Genomic DNA, 20,454 nt, shown 5'->3' on the forward strand with positions numbered 1-20,454 from the left:
TTTCTTCTGAGCATCGATTATTTTCAGAATATTGTAATTTTATGGAGGACTGCATAGTTTATTTTTTATTGCAAAATACTACGTTTTAAAATAACAATTTTTAGCGTAACATATGAGTGATTTTCCAAATAATGGTCACTTTGGATACCATAAATATTTTTCTGTAAAAATATTTAGAAATACATGTTTTTTGGTTCCAATCTCTTAAATGCTGTTAAAATAAGAAACTTTTAAGAAACCATTTTTACATTTAAGATTCAAATGTGTTAAAAATATAAAGTGTTACAACAATTGTTTAACTTGTTTAATTATAAAGAAATATGCTGTTTATCATTTCATCAAATTTATTCAAAAATTGTTACATGTTTTTGTGGTCGCGGATTAAAAACTTGATAAGTAACTAAAATTTAAAATATTGTTTTTTCTTCGTCGTTCATTTTTAGTTATTATTAATAGACAAAGTGTACACAGAATTTTGAAACGATTACTATGTTTGCTTTATTGATCTTACTAAAGTGATGTCATATTTATAATAAAATATATATTTGTATGACAAGTATAGTTGTAATTTTGAATTTATGTTTAGGAAACAATGCAAATGAAATAAAAGAATCGAGTAAGCGCGCTCTTTTATATTTAATAAAAAAAGACTAATCACTTTAAGTTTCATATGCATCCATTTCACTTATAACGTAATTAAGTACATACATGTTATAAATAGTAATGTATCTATTGTAGTAACAAAATTATCAACTGTACCAATAATAATATTAAACTATAAATAAATAAAATATTTCATAAATACATTAAATAAGAGACGACAGCATTATTAAAATACAGTAGAACCTCGTTTATCCGGCATTCGGTTAACCAAAGCATTCATCCATGGATAATGTGGATGGCTTTGAAATACAGAAAGTAATTATATTCCTCATGCTACATCAAATAAACGAGGTTCTACTGTACCTTGGTTATTCAACCACTGAGATCAGGTCGGCAGCATAGCGTGTAGGTTAGATTCTTTCGTTTGCGTACAACTAACCCACGTTCAATTACTCATCTCAAACATTCGTGTTCAATATAGTGTAGGTTGAAGGCACAAATTAAAAACATGTCGACATTAAAAATACAAAAAATTATAATAATAAACTTAATTATTTTCTGAGTTTCGGTCATTTCAAGTTATAATGAAATCCGAATCAACTTTAACAGCGTCAAAAGTTGTATGTTTAATAGTTTTGTAATTTGGAAGTTGATGAAAACTTAACTTGAAATTACCATTAATCATTCTATTTGTTTTTCATATTCTATTTGTTAGCCCTCTGCCTATGCTGACTTATATCCATTCTAGTGCTATAGAACGTAATCCCTTATAGTGCCCACTAGATTAACGAATATTCGATTATAGGCGATAACTGTCAGGGGGTAGACAGAGGTTCAAGTTATTAAGTAAAGAAACGAGAGTGCACTGTTTCTGAAAAATCACCCATATAAATAATTTTAATATAAAATTTTTAATGGATTTTAATACGCTGGAGCTTGAAAATCACTCATGCCTCGCTGCTGTTGAGCGAATGGTGGATCTTGATAAGTAATATCCGTAGCACCAGGATAACTGGCATATCCTGTATCTCCAATTGGATCTGCTTCATATGTAGGAGCAAAAGCTGCATTAGACCCTTGCTTGTACCTTTGGAAAGCAAACCACGCAGATCCAGCCTAAAAAATTGTTTCATTTTTATTAAGTGTGAGTTCCTATCGTTGTATGAAATCGTCATTTTTATATTCCGGGATAATTCATTATGTGATCTTAATTTTAATGCTCTAAAAGAGAGGACCGTATTTGGTGGACGAAAGAAAGATTGAGTCAAACGTCCCAATACGGGTTTTACACAAATCTGTATTGGCTTATGTTTACTCCCAATTCCGAACGGCTCCACTCAATACTTTTTTTTACTGGGCTTGTAAACGCAATTATCAAGTAATACGAATGTGTAATAAATAAAAAAGAAATTTATATTGTTAGTGTAAATACGGATTCTTACCCAAGTGAAAATAGAGAAAAATGAAAATGCTATAGCTGCCTGCACACTATTAACTCCATATCCGTTTAGTGGATCTTCAGATTTATTCCATGCATTGGTTAGATAACAAAATCCGACAAAGTACAGGAATGCCCACAGCCCCGAAAATCTGTAAATCAAACCTGATTTTATTTCGTCATCTGTTTTTATGTTTAAATTTTTAATAATTTAAATTGTTGCGTTCTTAATTGGTATTAATTACATTTAACATAGGAGTGAAAAGAATTATATAAAGTTTAATAAATCAACAGATGTCATTCTATACTTATGCACTGAAACTTGATAACATTTCTGTGCAACGATAATAAGGTACGAACTCCAAATCTCTTGCAACAAAGAGGTTCTTTAACTTACAACACGGTTGAAAATTCATGTACATGTTCATTTGACATTTGTTTTAAGCAACAACTTTATAAGGAATTGTCTTTTAAATATTGTTTCCGTAACGGTCCGTCCAGAGTTGATGCTATAATACAGACAATCGTGGACTTAGCCGAAGAAGGGAAAAACAGATTGTGATCTAGGTATCAACAGACATAAGGAAAAGACTGTTGGACATTGATGAATGAATATCTGCGGCTTGCAAAAGTCTGGCTGTATGCCAGAGTTCTTGAAATGGCCCTTGAAAAGGCCGAGGTACTGTTGGCCACGTTACAAGCTCCCACAAATCGTGATAGACGAATTCGAGGTCAAGTGGAAGAGGCAGATTAAGTATCTGAGTGTGGAATTGGATGGAAGGTTAAACTTCCATCGCAACATGATTACGGTATCAGATAATGCAATGAGTATAGCCCATGATAAAATGCTTTACTCGGTACCAGCGTGGGCCCCATCCCAGAGGAGAAAGAGATATGTAACCATCTGTGAAAAGATACTAATGGCGAAGAGATCGATAGCCACGCGTATCATCTTCGCTTGGCTGTTTTCGGCACTCACCCAGAGTTAACCTGTAGTTAAAGATTATCCAATCATCAATAACATTCTGTTGGATCTAACTAATCCTCATTAACCCGGAGTTAACTCGGGGTGAGTGCCGAAAACAGCCCTTAAAGGGCGGTATCTACGAGTGCTGTGAAGGTCCTTGCAAGTATCCTGCCAATAGATCGTTTCAAGTATCCGTAAAGAAGGGAGACACAAGCTCATAGACAGATGACAGGTACTTGGATTAATAGGAAACATGGACAAGTTCCCTACTTTCTAAAGTAAGCGCTCACAGCTCATGGGTGTTTTAACTTGGAAAAATTTGGAATAGACGTGAAATTTACAAATCATCCTTTTGTAACAACCTTATTGGCAAATCAATATTAATCCTCCTGCCTTGTGAAACGGTTTGAAACTCATTATACCAGCAGGTATAATTAAAATAATATAATACTCTTAATCTGAATCAGTGAAATTCCACTGAAAATCAGTGAAATTTGACTGAGAATCAGTTTCTCTATTCTCGCGATTTGAATCAGTGGAATTTCACTGAAAATCAGTTAAAAATAACTGAAATTTCAGTCATTTTCCACTGATTCGCCAATTTTTCATTAGAATATAAACCAAGGTTTTAGCTAATTGCAGGAATTTAAATATTTTTAAATTAACATGTGGTTAAACCTGCAGAAGTTCATGTACATGAATTTTCAACTGGGTTAAAATCGGATTCGCTTGGGACTTGTTGAAAGTTTTTGAAGACTTTGATTACAAATCTGACATAAGATTTTCAAAATTCAAAACTGCGAATTTAATTTTTTTTAATTCTACACAATTCCCATACGTTGCACCAAACAATCGAAGGATTGCTTCTAACGAATTGGGGTTTAGCAATCTTAGCTCAGTTCTTACAGCTCAAATCATTTATGTCTTACTTATTTTTAATTAATTTTCTTCTAACAGAATTTTTTTACCTCTCAATAAAAGTAAGATAATTACTTATGTAGATACTTGACCTACGCGCTACCGAGAGCTACCCGGAGCAGCCAGCAATATTAAATGTTTTAATTTCCACATAAAATCATATTAAAAAAAGCAGCCAAAAATATTTTCAATTCATGATAATTAAATTTAAAAAAATGACTGCTTAAAGGTAATTCTTTATGACTATTTTCAATAATAAATAAATTTTTATTCTGAAGACTTACCCGAGATCGATTAAAACATAATGCTTTCGTGTTTTTACTGAAGACATTTGTTCGAATAAATACTCTCCTACCAAAAATCCTAGGCTTCCTAGAAATGCCAGCACGCCGATGCCAACTCCATAATTACAAGCATTTGCGTCATTGTTATAAAGACACTTTTCCTTTCCATCTGGATCGACTAAATATCCTTTGTTGCTAATACAACCGAATACTATTATTGCAAATAGCTGAAATATAAAAAATATAGAATTAAAAAAAATTACTGACTGAATTTCATTTATTATACTTATAACTACTTAAGATAAATAATTGATTAGTTTATTATTTTTGTTGATTTTGTCATAATTTTAGGTTTTATTAGAAATAATTCATCGAGCGTCTCAGAACTAAACCTTAAATTTTTGGGATTAACCTGAATTGAACAGCTGGATCGTAGAAGGGCATAATTATAGTCAAGGTAATTCGAATGGGCTATATGTTTTAGAATCATTGTTTTATTGAATAATACTTTGCAGTCAAAGTATATTTTTATGTGTTTAATTGAAATCTCCCTATTTGCGTTACTCAGAACCAACGTGATGATCGATAAGATGACACTAAGGCTTTATTGGCAATAAGGAGCAGATACGTATCGCATTCATGTCATTAGATTTATAATTGACGTGTGGCGATACTCATTTTTGTCATTTAATGCGATTTAAACCTTACGACAAATTTAGATCAACTTCTAAGTTGTTTCGAAAAAGTTATCAAAAACATCTTAAAATGCATTGGTTTCTAAGATAGAAGATGGAAAAATAAGATATTTCAAATATCTTAACCCTAGAAGGAGTACGTTAGTTTACTCACCCTCTAAGGAGTAACTGGGGTGTCCCGACACCCCACGATTTAAACTTGTTTTATAAGGTTTATATTTGACGTATTAAAAAAAAAATTATTATAATGAATTGATTGGTTTTTAGTAAGGAATACAATAATATTATTCATATTTTGATAAATTAAAAAAATTTTGAAGAAAAACCATAAAAACCCAAAAAAAACACCAAAAAATTGCAAAATTGACTTTTTTCACAAAAAACGTTGTAGTTTCTTAAAAATTTGACTAATTTTAAAACTATTTTAGGTTTTTAAAGTTAAATAGATACAGTTTGAGGGAAAAAAATTAGTTTTTGTATTACTTCCAAAAAACATAATTATTTGAACATCTGAAGTGAAAGAAATTAAAGACAATTGACGAATAGTGAAAATCATAAAAATGAACTATAAAATGGACTTAAACAATTAATATTTCCCAATGGGAAATGCCAGTGTAGTGCCGATGTTCACCACTGGCTTAGTACTCAGACGATTGTTCGGCGTATTCTAGCCGAGCCTCGACACTTAGTGCTGGCGCAGTACAGAATTTTTGTTTCGCCAAAGCTTGGACAAGCCACGGCGGCAAGTGCTGGCTGAGTATAGAAAAATTGTTCACAACGCTCTTTGCCAACATTGCTTTTTTGACATAAACTTGAAAAAAATTATAAAAAAAGTTTAGGAATGTTTATAAATATAAATTTATTGAAAAAAATTAATATTTTACTTTTCAGTTGTTCATTTTTTATTCTTATTAAATTTAATAATAACAATTTAACACAATTGTCTAATTTTGTAAATATAATAAATTATTTAAACAAGTTAAAATTATAAACAAAATTTAAACTTTAATCTCAATAATTGAGATTTTTATTCTTATATATTCTATTCTATATTCTATTTTTATTCTATATTATTCTATATTCTTTTTTTATTCTATTTTTATTTTTTATTTTTTTTTATTCTCAATTTTGTTCCTATTAAAATACTATTATACTTCTTACTATGAATAAAAAATTATTAAAAAATTACCACGTAATTTAAGAATTACGTAAAATGTTAAATGCAATAAGTAAAGTAATTTAATTTAATTATTAAAAATTTAGTTTAATTTATTTTATTTCAATTTATTATTTCTAACGTATCCCTATTTTTTTCTCATCTTTGACTCAATAATTGTATGTCTGAATGATACTGAGATGTTAATACTTTACTGTACACATGTGTCGTTAGCATAGTGGTTAGTCTGTTAGTCCGTAGGTCGTAGGTTCGATTCCCCTCGTCAGCAATTTTGTTTATTTTCATAGGTTTGCGATATTTCTAGATTCCAATCGTTAGGTACTAAAATATGAAAATCTAATGCACACTTACTGTAATTGTTTATTGTTTAATTTTTAAATGTTATAAACAATTTTTTTCTACTTCAGTTACTATATCCATTGTTAGTCTCCATCTTCAATACAATTTCTTTAAGAAGAGAAATATTTTATGAATAATAACTATTTATTAATATTATTTACCATTTTGTTGTTAAATTATTTATAATTATGAATTTACGACTAATTAATAACAATACGGCATTTATTGTGGCAATATTCTCAGACAGCACTGGTCCAGTGCTGCGCCAGCGCTGTCTGTCAGCACTGACAGACAGTACTTCGGCAGCGCCGGACGGCGTTATCATCCCAGTGCTATGCCAGTGCTGGCTCTCAGCCTTGCCGCCAGTGCTGCCAGTGCTGGCGCAGTACTACGCCAGTTGTAAATTTCCCATTGGGTTGCTAAAAATGATGTTATAAATTTAAAATTTTACAAACTTAATATATCTGAATATATATTAACATTAAAATTAATAACTTATGAAATGATTCTGTAAATTAATATTTAATCAAAGTTTTAATTATCAATTCTTAATACCTCTAATATATGTTAAAATATTATTAACAATATAGAATTTATAATTTAAATTTGACTGTCATATACTACATTTTTCTGTATTAGAATTTAATTTCTGACTGTAGAGAGAGCACAGAAATTTTTAATAAATCTTAACTCAAATTTCATAAGTTGTTACAAATACAGAATGTCTATTTTTCATAAAAAATAGAATTTTGTATAGAAATGTTTCTTTTTTATAAAATACAACTTTTTCATGCATAACCTATCAATTTATACTTTATCAGATGATTTTAACTGATTAAAAACGATTTTTTAAAAAAATTTGAATTTACTTATCTTGACAATTTTTCTAACGTTAGGGAGTAACTGGGGTGTCCAGACACCCCAGACGTATTTTAACAGGAGATAGAGCTCTTCCTAGAGCAAAACTGTTGGCGGCACATACAGGTGTCAAAAGATAGAGGTTCAAACTAAATTATCAACGAGTTTTGAGCGTAAAAAAATTATTGGTTAAGCCATGGGAATACTTTGAATTTTGCTTGGGGTGTCCAGACACCCCAGTTGTTACTCCTTCTAGGGTTAAAAGTGACTACAATGTATTTTAAGATGTTTCTTTTTGCAGTGTTCATTAGAAAACTAATTTGTTTTTTAATGCTAAATTTTTTCCGTAAAATAAATTTTGGGGGAAATGACAGTCTACCTACTTTTTGATAATCTGATTGATAGTGTTGGTGTGACAATAGTTTGCTTCTTGTTGGATTCGATTTAAAAAAGTTGAAAGAAACTTTGAAAGTAGTGATCTGTTGTCGATGTGATTTATTTTATTCCGGAATTAACCATGCAATGCAGGGTGTGACGCCACCTTGGATAAATTAATCGAGGAGTTTAACTGACATTTCCCGCTAGACGACCGTGTCTTATTTAGTATCGTATGGTTTTAATTGTTTTCCCGCAAAAGGCGGAGGTCAGTTCCACCGTGCAGCGTCCTTAATTGGACGATATACCCATACACCTGAAACTCGTGTTTTACAGTTGTCGTTGCTCGCAAGCCTTCGCCTTGTACTCTCGCTACACCTCCAATTGCAAATTACACTCGTGAAAATCAACCATTTTTTTCGAGTTGCAATATTTTTCCTAACACAAACTCCGGAAGTACACCACTTCTGACCTATGCATAGCGGAAGAAAAGTGTGTCTTTTCCTCCCCGTGACGTTTTTATTAAGTATTTAATTTGAATTAAAATACGACCCACTAATGACACTTAAATGTTTGGCACATCACCAGTAATAACCATACCATCAGCAATAACCAGACCAGTTTTATAGGAGAAACGTTTGTAAAGATCGTAAAAATGAATGACGACATGAAATATCGTTGCAAATTGACGGATTGTTTACGAAATGGACATTGGATTAAAAGATATTTCTACTTTAATTTAAGATAAATAAGAGACCTAACAAATTACAGTCGGGTTGGAGTTGAAAGTGAATCTGATACCATTGAACTATTAAAAGTATCGTAAACATTTTGCGAGAAACTTCAGTTATATGTTCTTTTCATGTATAGTTTTGTTCAATATCAATAAGGCTTCGGTTTTTAAATTGTGTTTATAAAACGCGTACTAATTAATTCATCAAAATCGATAGTTTGTATAATTCCTTTTATACCAAAAACTTTTCATCTGTTTCTACTTTTCGACCATTGCCCATTGGTAAGAGTGAAAATCCAGCATTTCACATTTGCATTGCGCGATGGAAGAGCAAAATAGAATTGTGTTATTTTTGAAAGTTTTGACTATTCTTCTGAACAAGAACACTTTAATAAAAAGTTTCTTCATAATTTACCATTTTTCATGTCCGTATTTTCATTTTTTCCGAAAAATCTTCAAGATTTAACTAGAAAATTATTAGAAAAGTCAAGACTCTTCGTCAAGTTCAAACCTTTTAAATTGTAAATATTCAAATGTTTAAAAGTTTTTAATTAATAAAGGTTCAGAGATAGGTTTTGCATGTATTGATTATAGTCGATTCTAGTCAAAAACTCTTAATTCCAGAGAAAAATGTCCTGTTTTTTAAAATTATCATATTTAAAAAAAACCAGACAAATACATGTACACTGAAGAAAAAGCAGTAGGACAAACCTCGCTGATCCTGAAAGGAGTACATGTCCAGGATGATGAGTACGATTAATAACCCTATGTATAAATAAATATTATTACCCAGTGAACACAAAAAAACTGTTCCATAACTGTTACAGATATGGAACAAATCTGTAACAGTTATGGAACAGTTTTTTGTTGTTCACTGGGTATTTTTTCATTTTGTTTAATTCAGAATTTAAAAAAATGTGCTCCATTTAAACTTTTTATTCAAAAATTTCCATATTTATAAGAATGCAATTCAAGAAACTTATCCCGGCAAGTATGTGAAGCGAAACTGTTACACCGAGTATGTGGTGGGTATGGCATGCTATGACTATAAAATTACTTCTAAATGTTGTTATATCAAGTTAAATTACTATATTAAGTTCATTTATGGTATTATATTATAATAAGCTGTCTTATTTATTTTATTTGTTCAAAAGACGAAAAATTATATTAAAATTGATTTAGAACATTCAACCTATTCGCCATACATGAATTGAAATATAATCAGACTTTTATAATTCTAATTTGTTTTTATTGAATCAATTCAATAATAAATCTCCTTAAAATCTTTCTTAATTTATAAAAACGATTTTCTAAACTGTGATTTTAATTTAAATTAAAATTAAAAAAACCAGAACAAAATTGAATAAAATTGTCCTCTGAGTGAAAGAAAAAAGTTATAGTAGAGTTTAAGACAAACTAAATTTTTATCAGAAGCGTGAAATTCTATCTATGATCAAGACTTATAATTTTGAGAAATTACAAAATTACTAAGAATCTTATCCCCATATTATAGACTTAATTTTGACAATGTGGCATTTGAGGAATTTTGCTTCACATACAGTATAATCAATGCCTTCCCAGTTAGTCATACACATATGTCTCCATCCGCAAAGTATGTGCAGATTGGAAAGGTATGAGTACGAAGACTACAGCATACAACAACTAAAACAGTGAGTACATGTATGAGGCTCTCCAGGCCAAGTGACCGAGGTCAAAATTATGAGTACCTGGAATCAGGTTAAAAATTCGCACAAACTGTAGACCACATTAAATACAATTTCATTCTTTAATCTATTATTTATAAACTTCAAAGTAGCACAACATATGGCCACAATATTATTATTCGACCATATTGAGGGAATGTTGCTGAAACATTTATTATAATATCTTCTTGAGGTAACTTTGCCTATAGTAACGAGAACATTATATGCAATTTTATTTCATTACTACACGTTCTTCGAGTTTGATAAACATAATAAATGTTGCACCAAGTTGCACATAATTTATTATACATAAATGTTTTTTTAAATACTTTGCAATATGTTTTTATTGGATGTAATAATAATTTTTATATTTATAAAAATGTAAAAAAGACTATTCAAAATATTTAAAATTTTCAAAAAATTCAAAAAATCTTCTCGGACATTACAATACTCAATAAATAGCTTCAATTAGTGAGTTAAGTTTACGACTTAATTAAACTCTTTTCTTAAATAAAGTCACGTAAACTTTTTTTTTAAATTCAAGTTAAATGACTTTTTTAGGTATTCTGTAGATTTTTATTTCAGTAGATGTGATTTAGTCGTGATTTTTTTGTCAAGAATCTTAAGGAGGTTCTCCGGCTGCTACTCTTAAAAAATGGATTTTTGAAAAATTTTCTTTAAATTTTTAGGAAATGTTTCTTTGTATACACTTTAAATGTGGTAAGAATTTCAGAACCTTTTACTATGTCAGAAAACGAGATATTGTGGTTGACAGTTTTAATTCTTAACATAATCGCATGTAGAAGTTGAAGTTTGAACTTGAATAATTAAAAATTTATCAACGTAAAGGATTTTGAAATTTTTGCCACATTTAAAGCCAAGACCAAGTTTGATAATATATATTATGATCTGCTCTTAAAGCAGATCCTCCTAATCAATTAAGGGTTTATTAATTAATAAGGTTATTACAAATGTGAACCCTCAATTTTTTGAAATTTTATCCTTCAATATTTCTACAACTTCGTGTGTCTATTTCACCATTTTTAAATGTTTCTAATTTTTTGTAAAGAATTAAAAAATATATATGTGACTTTCATAAATATTTATAAATTTTTACTTCGTGTTGCTCCCGACTCCAGATTATCATGGACAGTTGATACTGACTCAACTTCAATATTTTAAAAATATTTATAATTCATAACATGAACTATTATAATCGACGCGAAACTTTTAGTGTGCATGTAGGAAAAATTTTAATAATACCGAAAGTCTCATAATTTTTTTATATTTTCTCCAAAAAATTATAGAAACATTTAAAAATGGTGGAGATTGGGAAAATGGCAATATTATTTTAAAAAATTGCTTAGTTTGACTATAAAATAAAAGAAACCTGTAAAGATAATCTGAAAGATTATTGCAAATACTAAATATATTCCGTAAGTTTTTACTTGATTTTATGATTCCACTTTCTCATTATTACTGATGAATAAAAATCAAAAAATTAGGTTACTTTATAAATAAACTTTAGTATCATATTTTATATATAATAATAATTATTATTTATAATAATAAATTTAGTAATTGCTTATAAACTGCAATAATTTTTTTTATATTTTTGTAGCTAACTGTATTGCTTTCTCAATTATTTTCTACTGCTGTTGAAAAGTTGACAGTTTTTAGTATTTATTACACTTTAAATTTATACTTTACAATAAATATAAATTTTTTTAGAATAGCTTTTTATCTCAAGATTTTGAATAAAATCGTTGTTGTCCGACTTTTAAAAAACTTGATACTTTTGTAAATGTTTTTGTAGGTTATACCTGCAGTAAGAAATAAAAAGAATTAAGTAAAATATTTTATTATTTCTTTCAAAGTATGAACTTAAAGTGCCAGAAAATAAGAAAAAATTACACTATCTTTGCAAGTGGAAAATATATTAAAAAAGGTTTATTGATACCCTTTTGATCAAAATGATATATTTATTAGATTTTATTAATAAAAATAGTTGGATGTTTTAAATAATAGATAAGAATATGATTCCAAAGATCTGTCAAATTACTGAATTTTGCGATTTTTAAAACTAATTTATAAAGAGAGAGAATATTTAAGATCAATGAGATGAAAGTTGAAATTTTCTTTGCACTTTTTTATTGTGACACTTTAAATAATTAAAAATTGATATATTTTCGCGAATTTCATATATCTCTATTAAAGGGAAATGAAAAAATTTGACTTTCGCAACATAATTGTAATTCAACAGAACTGACATCCAACAAAATTAACATACTGCCGACCTGGCATGAAACAGAATTATCATTTAAAGGGACGCCGAAGTCGCCTGAAAACAATGCAGAAAGAGTCACCTTTTGGTACACTTTTCTCAAAAATTATTTATCCAATTGACTTTGCTTTTATCTCATTCAATTGTTTGCAAATATGATCAAGATACCAATCAAATAGTTTGACATCCTTTTGACATGAGTGACTTGGGAGCAAAAACGAGTTAAAATGATTTAAATGCATTTATCGATAAGTTTATTATACTAATGATTTGCAAAACATTAATTATAATAAAATAAGTCTTTCTTTACTATTTTAAATAATTTTTGATCATTAATTATAATTAATTTATCCATAAATTACATAATCATTTTAACCCGTTTTTGCTCCCGATGTTATTTTATATTACGAATCCTTTCTTTTAACAGAGAGTTGAATATAGCCCCTACATAGTACGGAATTTTGCAATAAATCTGAAAAGTTTGACAAATGCATTAAAAATTTCACCTACATAAGTTAATCTCGTAAACTTGATGGAAATTGTCATAGCACGTTGAAAAAATGACAATCCAAAACTTCTAATTGAAAATCTGTTTTTAACCCTCTGCCTACTCCAGTGATCGTTATCGACAAAAAACGACAATTCGGTCGCCTGGTGGGGAATTACAATTAAAGGCAAAGGGCAGAGGGTTAAAATACTGCTATTTCCATTAAAGAATTTTTGAAATCGTTCAATATTTAAAAATATTTTTACAACAATTTTTGAAAATAGCTAAAAAAATAGTTTAAAGTATGTAGATTATATCTGCCAAATGACAGATTGGCAGCTTTTATATGTCGAAAACGTCTAACCATCAATCGAAATTTAATATTTATTAATGTATTCACATCTTTATAAATTAAATAACTTTTAAACCATAAAAGACTCGATTCTGTCACCTAATGCATATAATATGTAGATATACTTTAAACTATATTTTTAAGCCATATCCAAAATTTTTTTAAATGACGAAGATTTTCAAACCTAAATTTGAAACTTTTGTTTTTAGATGCTTTTTTCAATGAAAATTAATCAAATTGATACATTAAAATTCATTTATTTCTTTCATTTCATGCATTTTAACAGAAATAACAGCATTTTAAAAATAGAGATTTTCAATTAAAAATTTTGAGTTTTCCGATTTATGGGACTGAGGAAAAAAACACCTCCTATGGACGGACGAGGCACCCGGGTACCTATGTTTAATTTGTTGACGATTTTTTATGGATATTAGGGTAGAGTGGGGTAAAAAAGCCATGGTGTAAAAAAGCCATTTGAGTTTTATTTAAAAACTATTAAGCCGATTTATCAGCTGTTTAGAATATAAATACTATTAGGTAATACGCAACTTTTGAATCTAATTTGAATGTTGTACCTAGATTAATATTGTTTTTATTGTAATTTTAATTTTTTGTTGCTTTTTTGAAAACATTTTGGTGAACTTTTCAAACATATTACAACCTGATTAAGTGAACGAATAATAAAAGTAAATGTTTGTACATAAGGAGAAAAGTATACCGAAAACGTATACAATGTTAATTTTTGGAAATTGAACTGAATTAACAATTTATTTTTGCTTTTTTTAATAACTGGTCTTGGGTGTAAAAAAGCCAGGGCAAAAAATCCATTGAATATTTTGTGAAATTCACTTGTTTTCTATTTAAACTAACCTTCTTATTTTACAAAATTTCTCGTGTTTATTTAATAAAATAAATTAAACACGACGAAAAAGTAGTTCAAAGTGCATTAAAAAAATAAACAATGAATAAACGGTTGCAACGAAATATGTTATCTGTGGTGAAACTTAAAGAGAACTTCTAAAAAAGGTACGAAAAATTGGCAGTGCAAATCGAAAACAGGTAAACTTAATATAATTTTCAATTTTGCTTGCTAAAAACTCTTTCATAATTATTAAAATATTTTTCAAATAAGACTATTTGTCATATAAATAAAGGAAAACTATAAAAATACCTAAATTGATAACATGTTTTGCTAAAATCGTAGGGTGGCTTTTTCACCCCACCAGGTGGTGCAAAAAAGCCACTTGCAGTGCTTTCGTAAAACTCTTATAACTTAGTCCTTTCATGAGATAAAAATTATTTTCGTCAAGAATTTTCAAGCTTAATAACTAAACTTTCAATAACAATTGGAAATTTGAGAAAAAAATTTTAAATACAGATTTTACAGCATCAAAAGTAAAAATGTGGCTTTTTTACCCCACTCTACCCTATTATTTAACTATAGTATCTAAATTACATGTTTTATAAAAAAATTATGTGCGGTACTATAAAAATTATTTAATGAAATTTTTCATAATTTTTTAATAGAAATTTCTACATTTAATCTGCATGAAATGTAGAGGTACCCGGGTACCTCGTCCGCCTTTTATGGGTGAAGAAACTTTGTTTATTATTTCCGAATAAATAAATAAAAAAAGAACATTATAAATAATATAAAAACACTAACTTTGTATGGATAAATTTGAGATGTTAAAAAACCTTAGGTCGATATGATTTTAAAAATTATGAAAAAAATCAATTTGAAAATGAAAAAGGTACCCAAGTACATATGTACCTCGTCCGTCCCATAAAGGTTAACGTTAAAATAATTTTTATAGAGAAATGGGTAAATGAATACACAAATATTTGTTTATATTAATATATTTTCCAATACATTTTGAAATATTTACTATTCAATTCAAGTTACATTCAAGACAACAAATTATTTTTATATCCGATTAGAGCAGATGCAATATATACGAACATGTATAGCACTAAACTCTATGTAATAACCAAAATGTTTATTTAGTTTTGTTCTTGACATTATTAACAACATTTCATTTACGGAAAGTAAGAAAATAGCCATGAAATGATCAGAATCAAATTTGGCTTAATAGTGTACCTACTTATATAGTTTTCAATAAATCAGACGAATAATGTAAAGTTAATGTTTCATAATAATTGTATAATTTTTATATTGCGTGTAAAAATTCATCATCTTAAAAAATGTTACGTAAGCACTAGCTAATTATTTTCCACTAATTATTCCAAATTTTTATATTTTACTTTGGAATTTCAAGCCGGACGCAACTCAAGGTCTACGCGATGCAAGAAACAAAGCAATACTATATATGGCACTTCTAAGATGTCATGCGCTTGAGTCATAAATGTTTCGTATTTGGGCAAACTTAGAATGTTATTGATATTAGGTTAAATTTTATTGTTATTGTATCTATAATAACAATTAACCAATTATTATAATCTTATGTACGAATTTTCCATGTGCGCTAGTAAAATAACAGTATAGCTTCTTGAATTCTATTTCATTTTTTGCATGCCATGTATATGTATCATATTAAAGATAAGATTTAGTATATTGGCTTGTTCTTTGCATTGTCACGTGAGCTTTGAGATCCATTTCGCAACATAAATTCTAAAAAGATGATATTAAAACTTAAATTATTTGTAAGAAATGATTAATTAGTGGCTACTGCATTACGTGACATTTTTTAAGTTAATGAATTTTTATATACAATGTAAATCTCCAAGTTTGAATTATTAACCTCACAATAGTTGTCTGATTTAATGAAAAGCATACAATATAACTTGAGCGTTAGATCATGACTGTTTTCTTATTTTTTGTAAATGGATTTCTATTAATACTGTCAACAACAAACGTGAATAAACAGTTTGGTTATTACATAAGGAGTTTAGTGCGATACAGGTAACTGCTTATATTCTGTTCTTCTGGTTTCTGCACCTTTTTAAAAATCGCGACATTTCTACATGGCAAAATTTATCAATTTAGTCAAGAATTAATATGATTATGATTGTAAAGCGGAAGAGCAGCCTATAAGCAGTTACCTGTTTAAGTTCTTCACTTATTTTCATCTATTCAGATACAAAAATCATTTGTTGTTGATGCATTATACACATTAAAGACTGTCTAGGCTGAAATGTAACTTGACGTTGAATATTAATTAAATATTCAAAAATTTGTTGGAAAATGTATTAACATAATTATATACATCAATAAAATATTTGTGTATTCACTTATCCCTTTCATTATCCCTTTCATAAATATTTTAACTTTAAAAATAATTGATTTACATTGACATCTGTTGTAGAAGCTGCTTATAAGATCAATTTTCGGCAAGCTTACAATGTTTTGCTGCAAATATCGTACTATGTGGGTTCTATACCAACCTTGAACTGCAATAACAGAAATTGAAACAATGAAGATGTGTAGGGACACATTCAGGATCATCTACTAAAAATTTCTTTACTTTAGATCTTTTATCTATTCATGTACGTGTCCGTGTAGCAGTTGTTACATGAAGGAAGACGTCTGGAAATTGTTATGAAATTTTAGTACCAAAAGCTATCTTAAAAATTTCATTAAAATCACTCAATCATTAACACTTTCTTGTACCGACGAAAATTGTGGTTCAGACAAACAAAAACTGGTACAACTGGATGTACATGAACACGTACACGTTCTATATTGGAGAAATTTTTTCTACTTGGTTACAAACGACACCTAAAACGAAAAAAGACTTATTTAGAAACTTTCATTTAAATTTATTAATTTTTATACATTTTTTATTCAAAAATTAAATGCTTTTAATAAAAATAATCATTACCAAACTGTATCTCAAATGAAACGACAGCCTAAAGTCTTGATGTTTTGAAAAACAGTTTTAAAGTCCTGATGGGTAACAATTTTACAATTTGCCAATAATAAGCACATTTCGGAGATAAAACTCAGAAAATGATTTAATTATAAATACATTTAAAATTATTGTAATGTGAATAAAATTCAATTCAAAATACACCCCACAAAACTCTTTATGAATTATAGTTTTTGTTTATCAAAAGTATAATTTATTCTATATATTTTATTATTTTTGCATTAAGAACATTAAAATAATTTTTTAATAACTATTTAAATACGTAAATTTAACAGAAGCAACCTCGAAGATATTTCGGGAATGGATTTAAATAAATTATATATATGGGGAGCGAACTTGTGTTTGTTCATTTTACTTTATATGACATGCTTTAATGGTGATATCCTACGAAAAAAGACTAAAAAAGTTTGTAAGTTCTTTTCAAATCACATTTTGAATTTTCTTTTAAATAGACACAACTTTAAGATTGAATATTTCTTTTTAAAAGTGTCATAGTGAAAAATAATGTGAAGAAAAAATACACTGTATGTAGTAACAGAAATACATCATATTGATTATTATTTTCTTTAAATTCCTATATTGTAACCTACATTTAACATAAAGAAAAATACGTGGTATCAATTGAGCTTATTCTGAAAAATTTGTAAATTTAAAAAACCTAACATCAACATAAAAACTCTGCGTTAAAAAGATTCGTAGCGATTTTAATTGATTATTAATTAACAATATTGACCAATTGTTTAATTTTAATATATTACCTTTAAAATTTTTAAATAAATACTTTCATTTCAAGAAAACTTGAATTTATTTCACGAAAAATATTATATTCCACGCTAACAATATTGTAGAATACTGTTACAAATTAATTTACATTATTCTATAAAAAATTCTAAATAATAGAAAGAAATATTATGATTTGCTGTATTGCTATATTTATAAATCATTTAAATTCAATTTTAGAGAAGCATTTGCAGTACCTATGCTTTCTTATAAAAAAATTTTTTAATTATACAATTAAAGAGTGTTTTTTGGGACACTCATTTTTAACTCAACTTAAAATATAAAATAATTAAAATTTCAAAACCAATATGGCGGACGATTTAAAAAACCAAATGCAACCACTTCAAACATGTCAGTTGTAGGTTTTTAGAATTTTAGAGATTTTCTGATTTGCGATACACCTATTGTCTACTTGAAAAAAATCTCGAAAAGAAAAATGAAAGCTTAAACCATCAACTATCTATGTCGCTGAAAATGTCCTGATAACAATGACCTTGACATTACAGTGACCTTGTTGGAAAATTACCATGTAAAATACTAAAAATCCATTTTAATGTATAATAATATAATATATAGTTTTTACGTTCAATATAAGATTTTTTTTCTATACAAGAGCAGTATTGTTATTGTTTTTATTGTCTCAGTTCTCTTTATGAAAATTATAATTTATGCTATTAGTATACTAATACATTTATTACACTAAAATTATTCTCTTTTAAAAACATTTGTTGTTTAAAGAAGCGTTTGAATAATTTTGTTACTACTAAAATTCAATAAACAATCTCAGAAGTTTTGAGAAGGGAAATACGACTTCTCAAAGTGTAATTATTTTCTGTTTCTTGAAAAAGACATGAATTATTCAAATTCATAACTATCTAAAAACATAGAATTTTGTCATTAATTCTGGCTGTGCAAAATACAACAAGAAATCAATATTACATCCCCATCTCCGTTGGGTCAAAAAACACTAATTCCTCAGTGAGCAAGGCGATGGAAAAAATATCAATACAATTCTTACCAGGCATAATGCTCGAATAATCACTTGTGGCCTTTGAATGAATGCAATTGGATCGAAAGGAGCTCCTGCTTTTCCACCTCCATAAGCTCCTCCGCTATCCATCTTGTTTGAACTAGCAAAACAGACTGAGAATTCAATGCTTTAGGAATAACAGGTCGCTCATGCGCGAAACTGAAAGTGTTAAAAGTTTGAAGAAAATTATCTTATTCATATTTTTAGACATCAATAATTATTAGAATAACGAATACAGTTTAAAATAATTATTTTCCTTTAAAAACATTCTGATCACGTCAAAATATATTAGTAAAATCAAAATTTCAATATAATTAATATGAGTATAATTTATAAGTCTGCGCTAAGAACATAAAACATGCTTACATTAAATGTATGTTTGCGCTTGCGTATTTTACCATGAAATTTAACATTTATGGAAAAAATTAATACCAATATACTTCAGTCTGTAAACATAAGAGAATTTCGTATTTAGATTTCATATTATTTTTAATTATGAAAATCAAAAATTAAATATTCCATTGATTAATAAACCGTCGTTCAAACAGTAGGGGAAAATAAATTAAATTAATTATACAATTTTTATAAAATTCAAACTATCTAACATTACTTTTGTAAAAAAAAATATTTCATTATATTGAGTTTGAGCTTTTATATGCGGTCGACTGACTGTCGACATCTACCGTACTTTTCAAAACTTGATGCGTCTTTCTATAAGAATAATTGTATCTCAAACTCTTTGACATTTTAAAGGATTTGAGCATTGTTAAACTTAAATTTCTTTAAAAAATACAATCACAAAATTTTTTAACTTAATATAATGCAAAAATTAGAGCTGTGCAAAATTCGAACCGAACCGAGTTTAGTTCGGTTTTGGGGCGCCGAAATGTCGAATGTCGAATATTCGACATTCGAACTAAGCTAAAAAAAAAAAAAAAATTCGAACAGTTTGGTTCGAATTATTTTGCACAGCTCTAGTAAAAATTAAACACAATTTTTTTTAATTAAATAGTGTTTTACTTGAAATTTTAATCTATTTTAAAAAATGAATTTAAAAATTACTAAATAAGGGGCCATCCATAAAATGGATGGCCCCGTCCCCCAAGTAGACGCTACGTATACGTATAGTTTATAGACGACCCCTAATAAAATGAAAATCTCTGGTTGTAAAAATTTGCTTAGAAATACCTTAAAAGTTGATTATTCTCCATTTAATTGGGATTTAAAATGTACATAACTTCTTTGGAGAAAACCAATCCAGCTCAAATTCTTAGGATATGCAGATTGAAGTATATTGTCTTTTTTTCTACTAAAATTTTGCGTTGGTTTTTTCTTACTGATTTTGTAATTAAATTGATTAAAAATAAATGTTTATTTTGAAGATTTCCCAATAGCACGTAGGGGAAAGGTGTACGAGATGATCCCCCTAAGGGAAAAAACCTATTATTCAAAGAAAAATCAACATATTCGAGTTTTTTTTGTACGTACTACTAGATAATTAATCTATCTAACTATTCTGATTTGAAATATTTGCAGCTAAT

The 20,454-nt window shown here is 28.2% G+C and overlaps 1 protein-coding gene across 1 annotated transcript; it reads right to left on the bottom strand.

Moving 5' to 3' along the window:
* Positions 1-592: 592 nt before the first annotated feature.
* On the bottom strand, positions 593-19,058 carry LOC122507421 (synaptogyrin). The gene is made up of 4 exons (XM_043620122.1): positions 18,902-19,058; positions 4,211-4,437; positions 2,046-2,193; positions 593-1,719 (listed from the first exon to the last, which is right to left on the bottom strand). The coding sequence occupies exons 1-4, from the start codon at positions 19,001-19,003 to the stop codon at positions 1,525-1,527; spliced, it is 672 nt and encodes a 223-aa protein (XP_043476057.1). The 5' UTR covers positions 19,004-19,058; the 3' UTR covers positions 593-1,524.
* Between the last annotated feature and the right edge of the window lie 1,396 nt (positions 19,059-20,454).

Source organism: Leptopilina heterotoma, unplaced genomic scaffold (genome assembly GCF_015476425.1).
Source record: "Leptopilina heterotoma isolate Lh14 unplaced genomic scaffold, ASM1547642v1 Lhet_47, whole genome shotgun sequence".
In the NCBI taxonomy this organism is placed as follows: Eukaryota; Metazoa; Arthropoda; class Insecta; order Hymenoptera; family Figitidae; genus Leptopilina; species Leptopilina heterotoma.

Coding starts and splice junctions, on each gene's coding strand:
- LOC122507421 (XM_043620122.1), bottom strand. CDS start 19,003: ATGGATAGCGGAGGAGCTTATGGAGGTGGAAAAGCAGGAGCTCCTTTC. Junction 4,438..18,901: donor TTATTCGAGCATTATGCCTG/GTAAGAATTGTA, acceptor TTTATATTTCAG/CTATTTGCAATAATAGTATT. Junction 2,194..4,210: donor TATGTTTTAATCGATCTCGG/GTAAGTCTTCAG, acceptor TTTGATTTACAG/ATTTTCGGGGCTGTGGGCAT.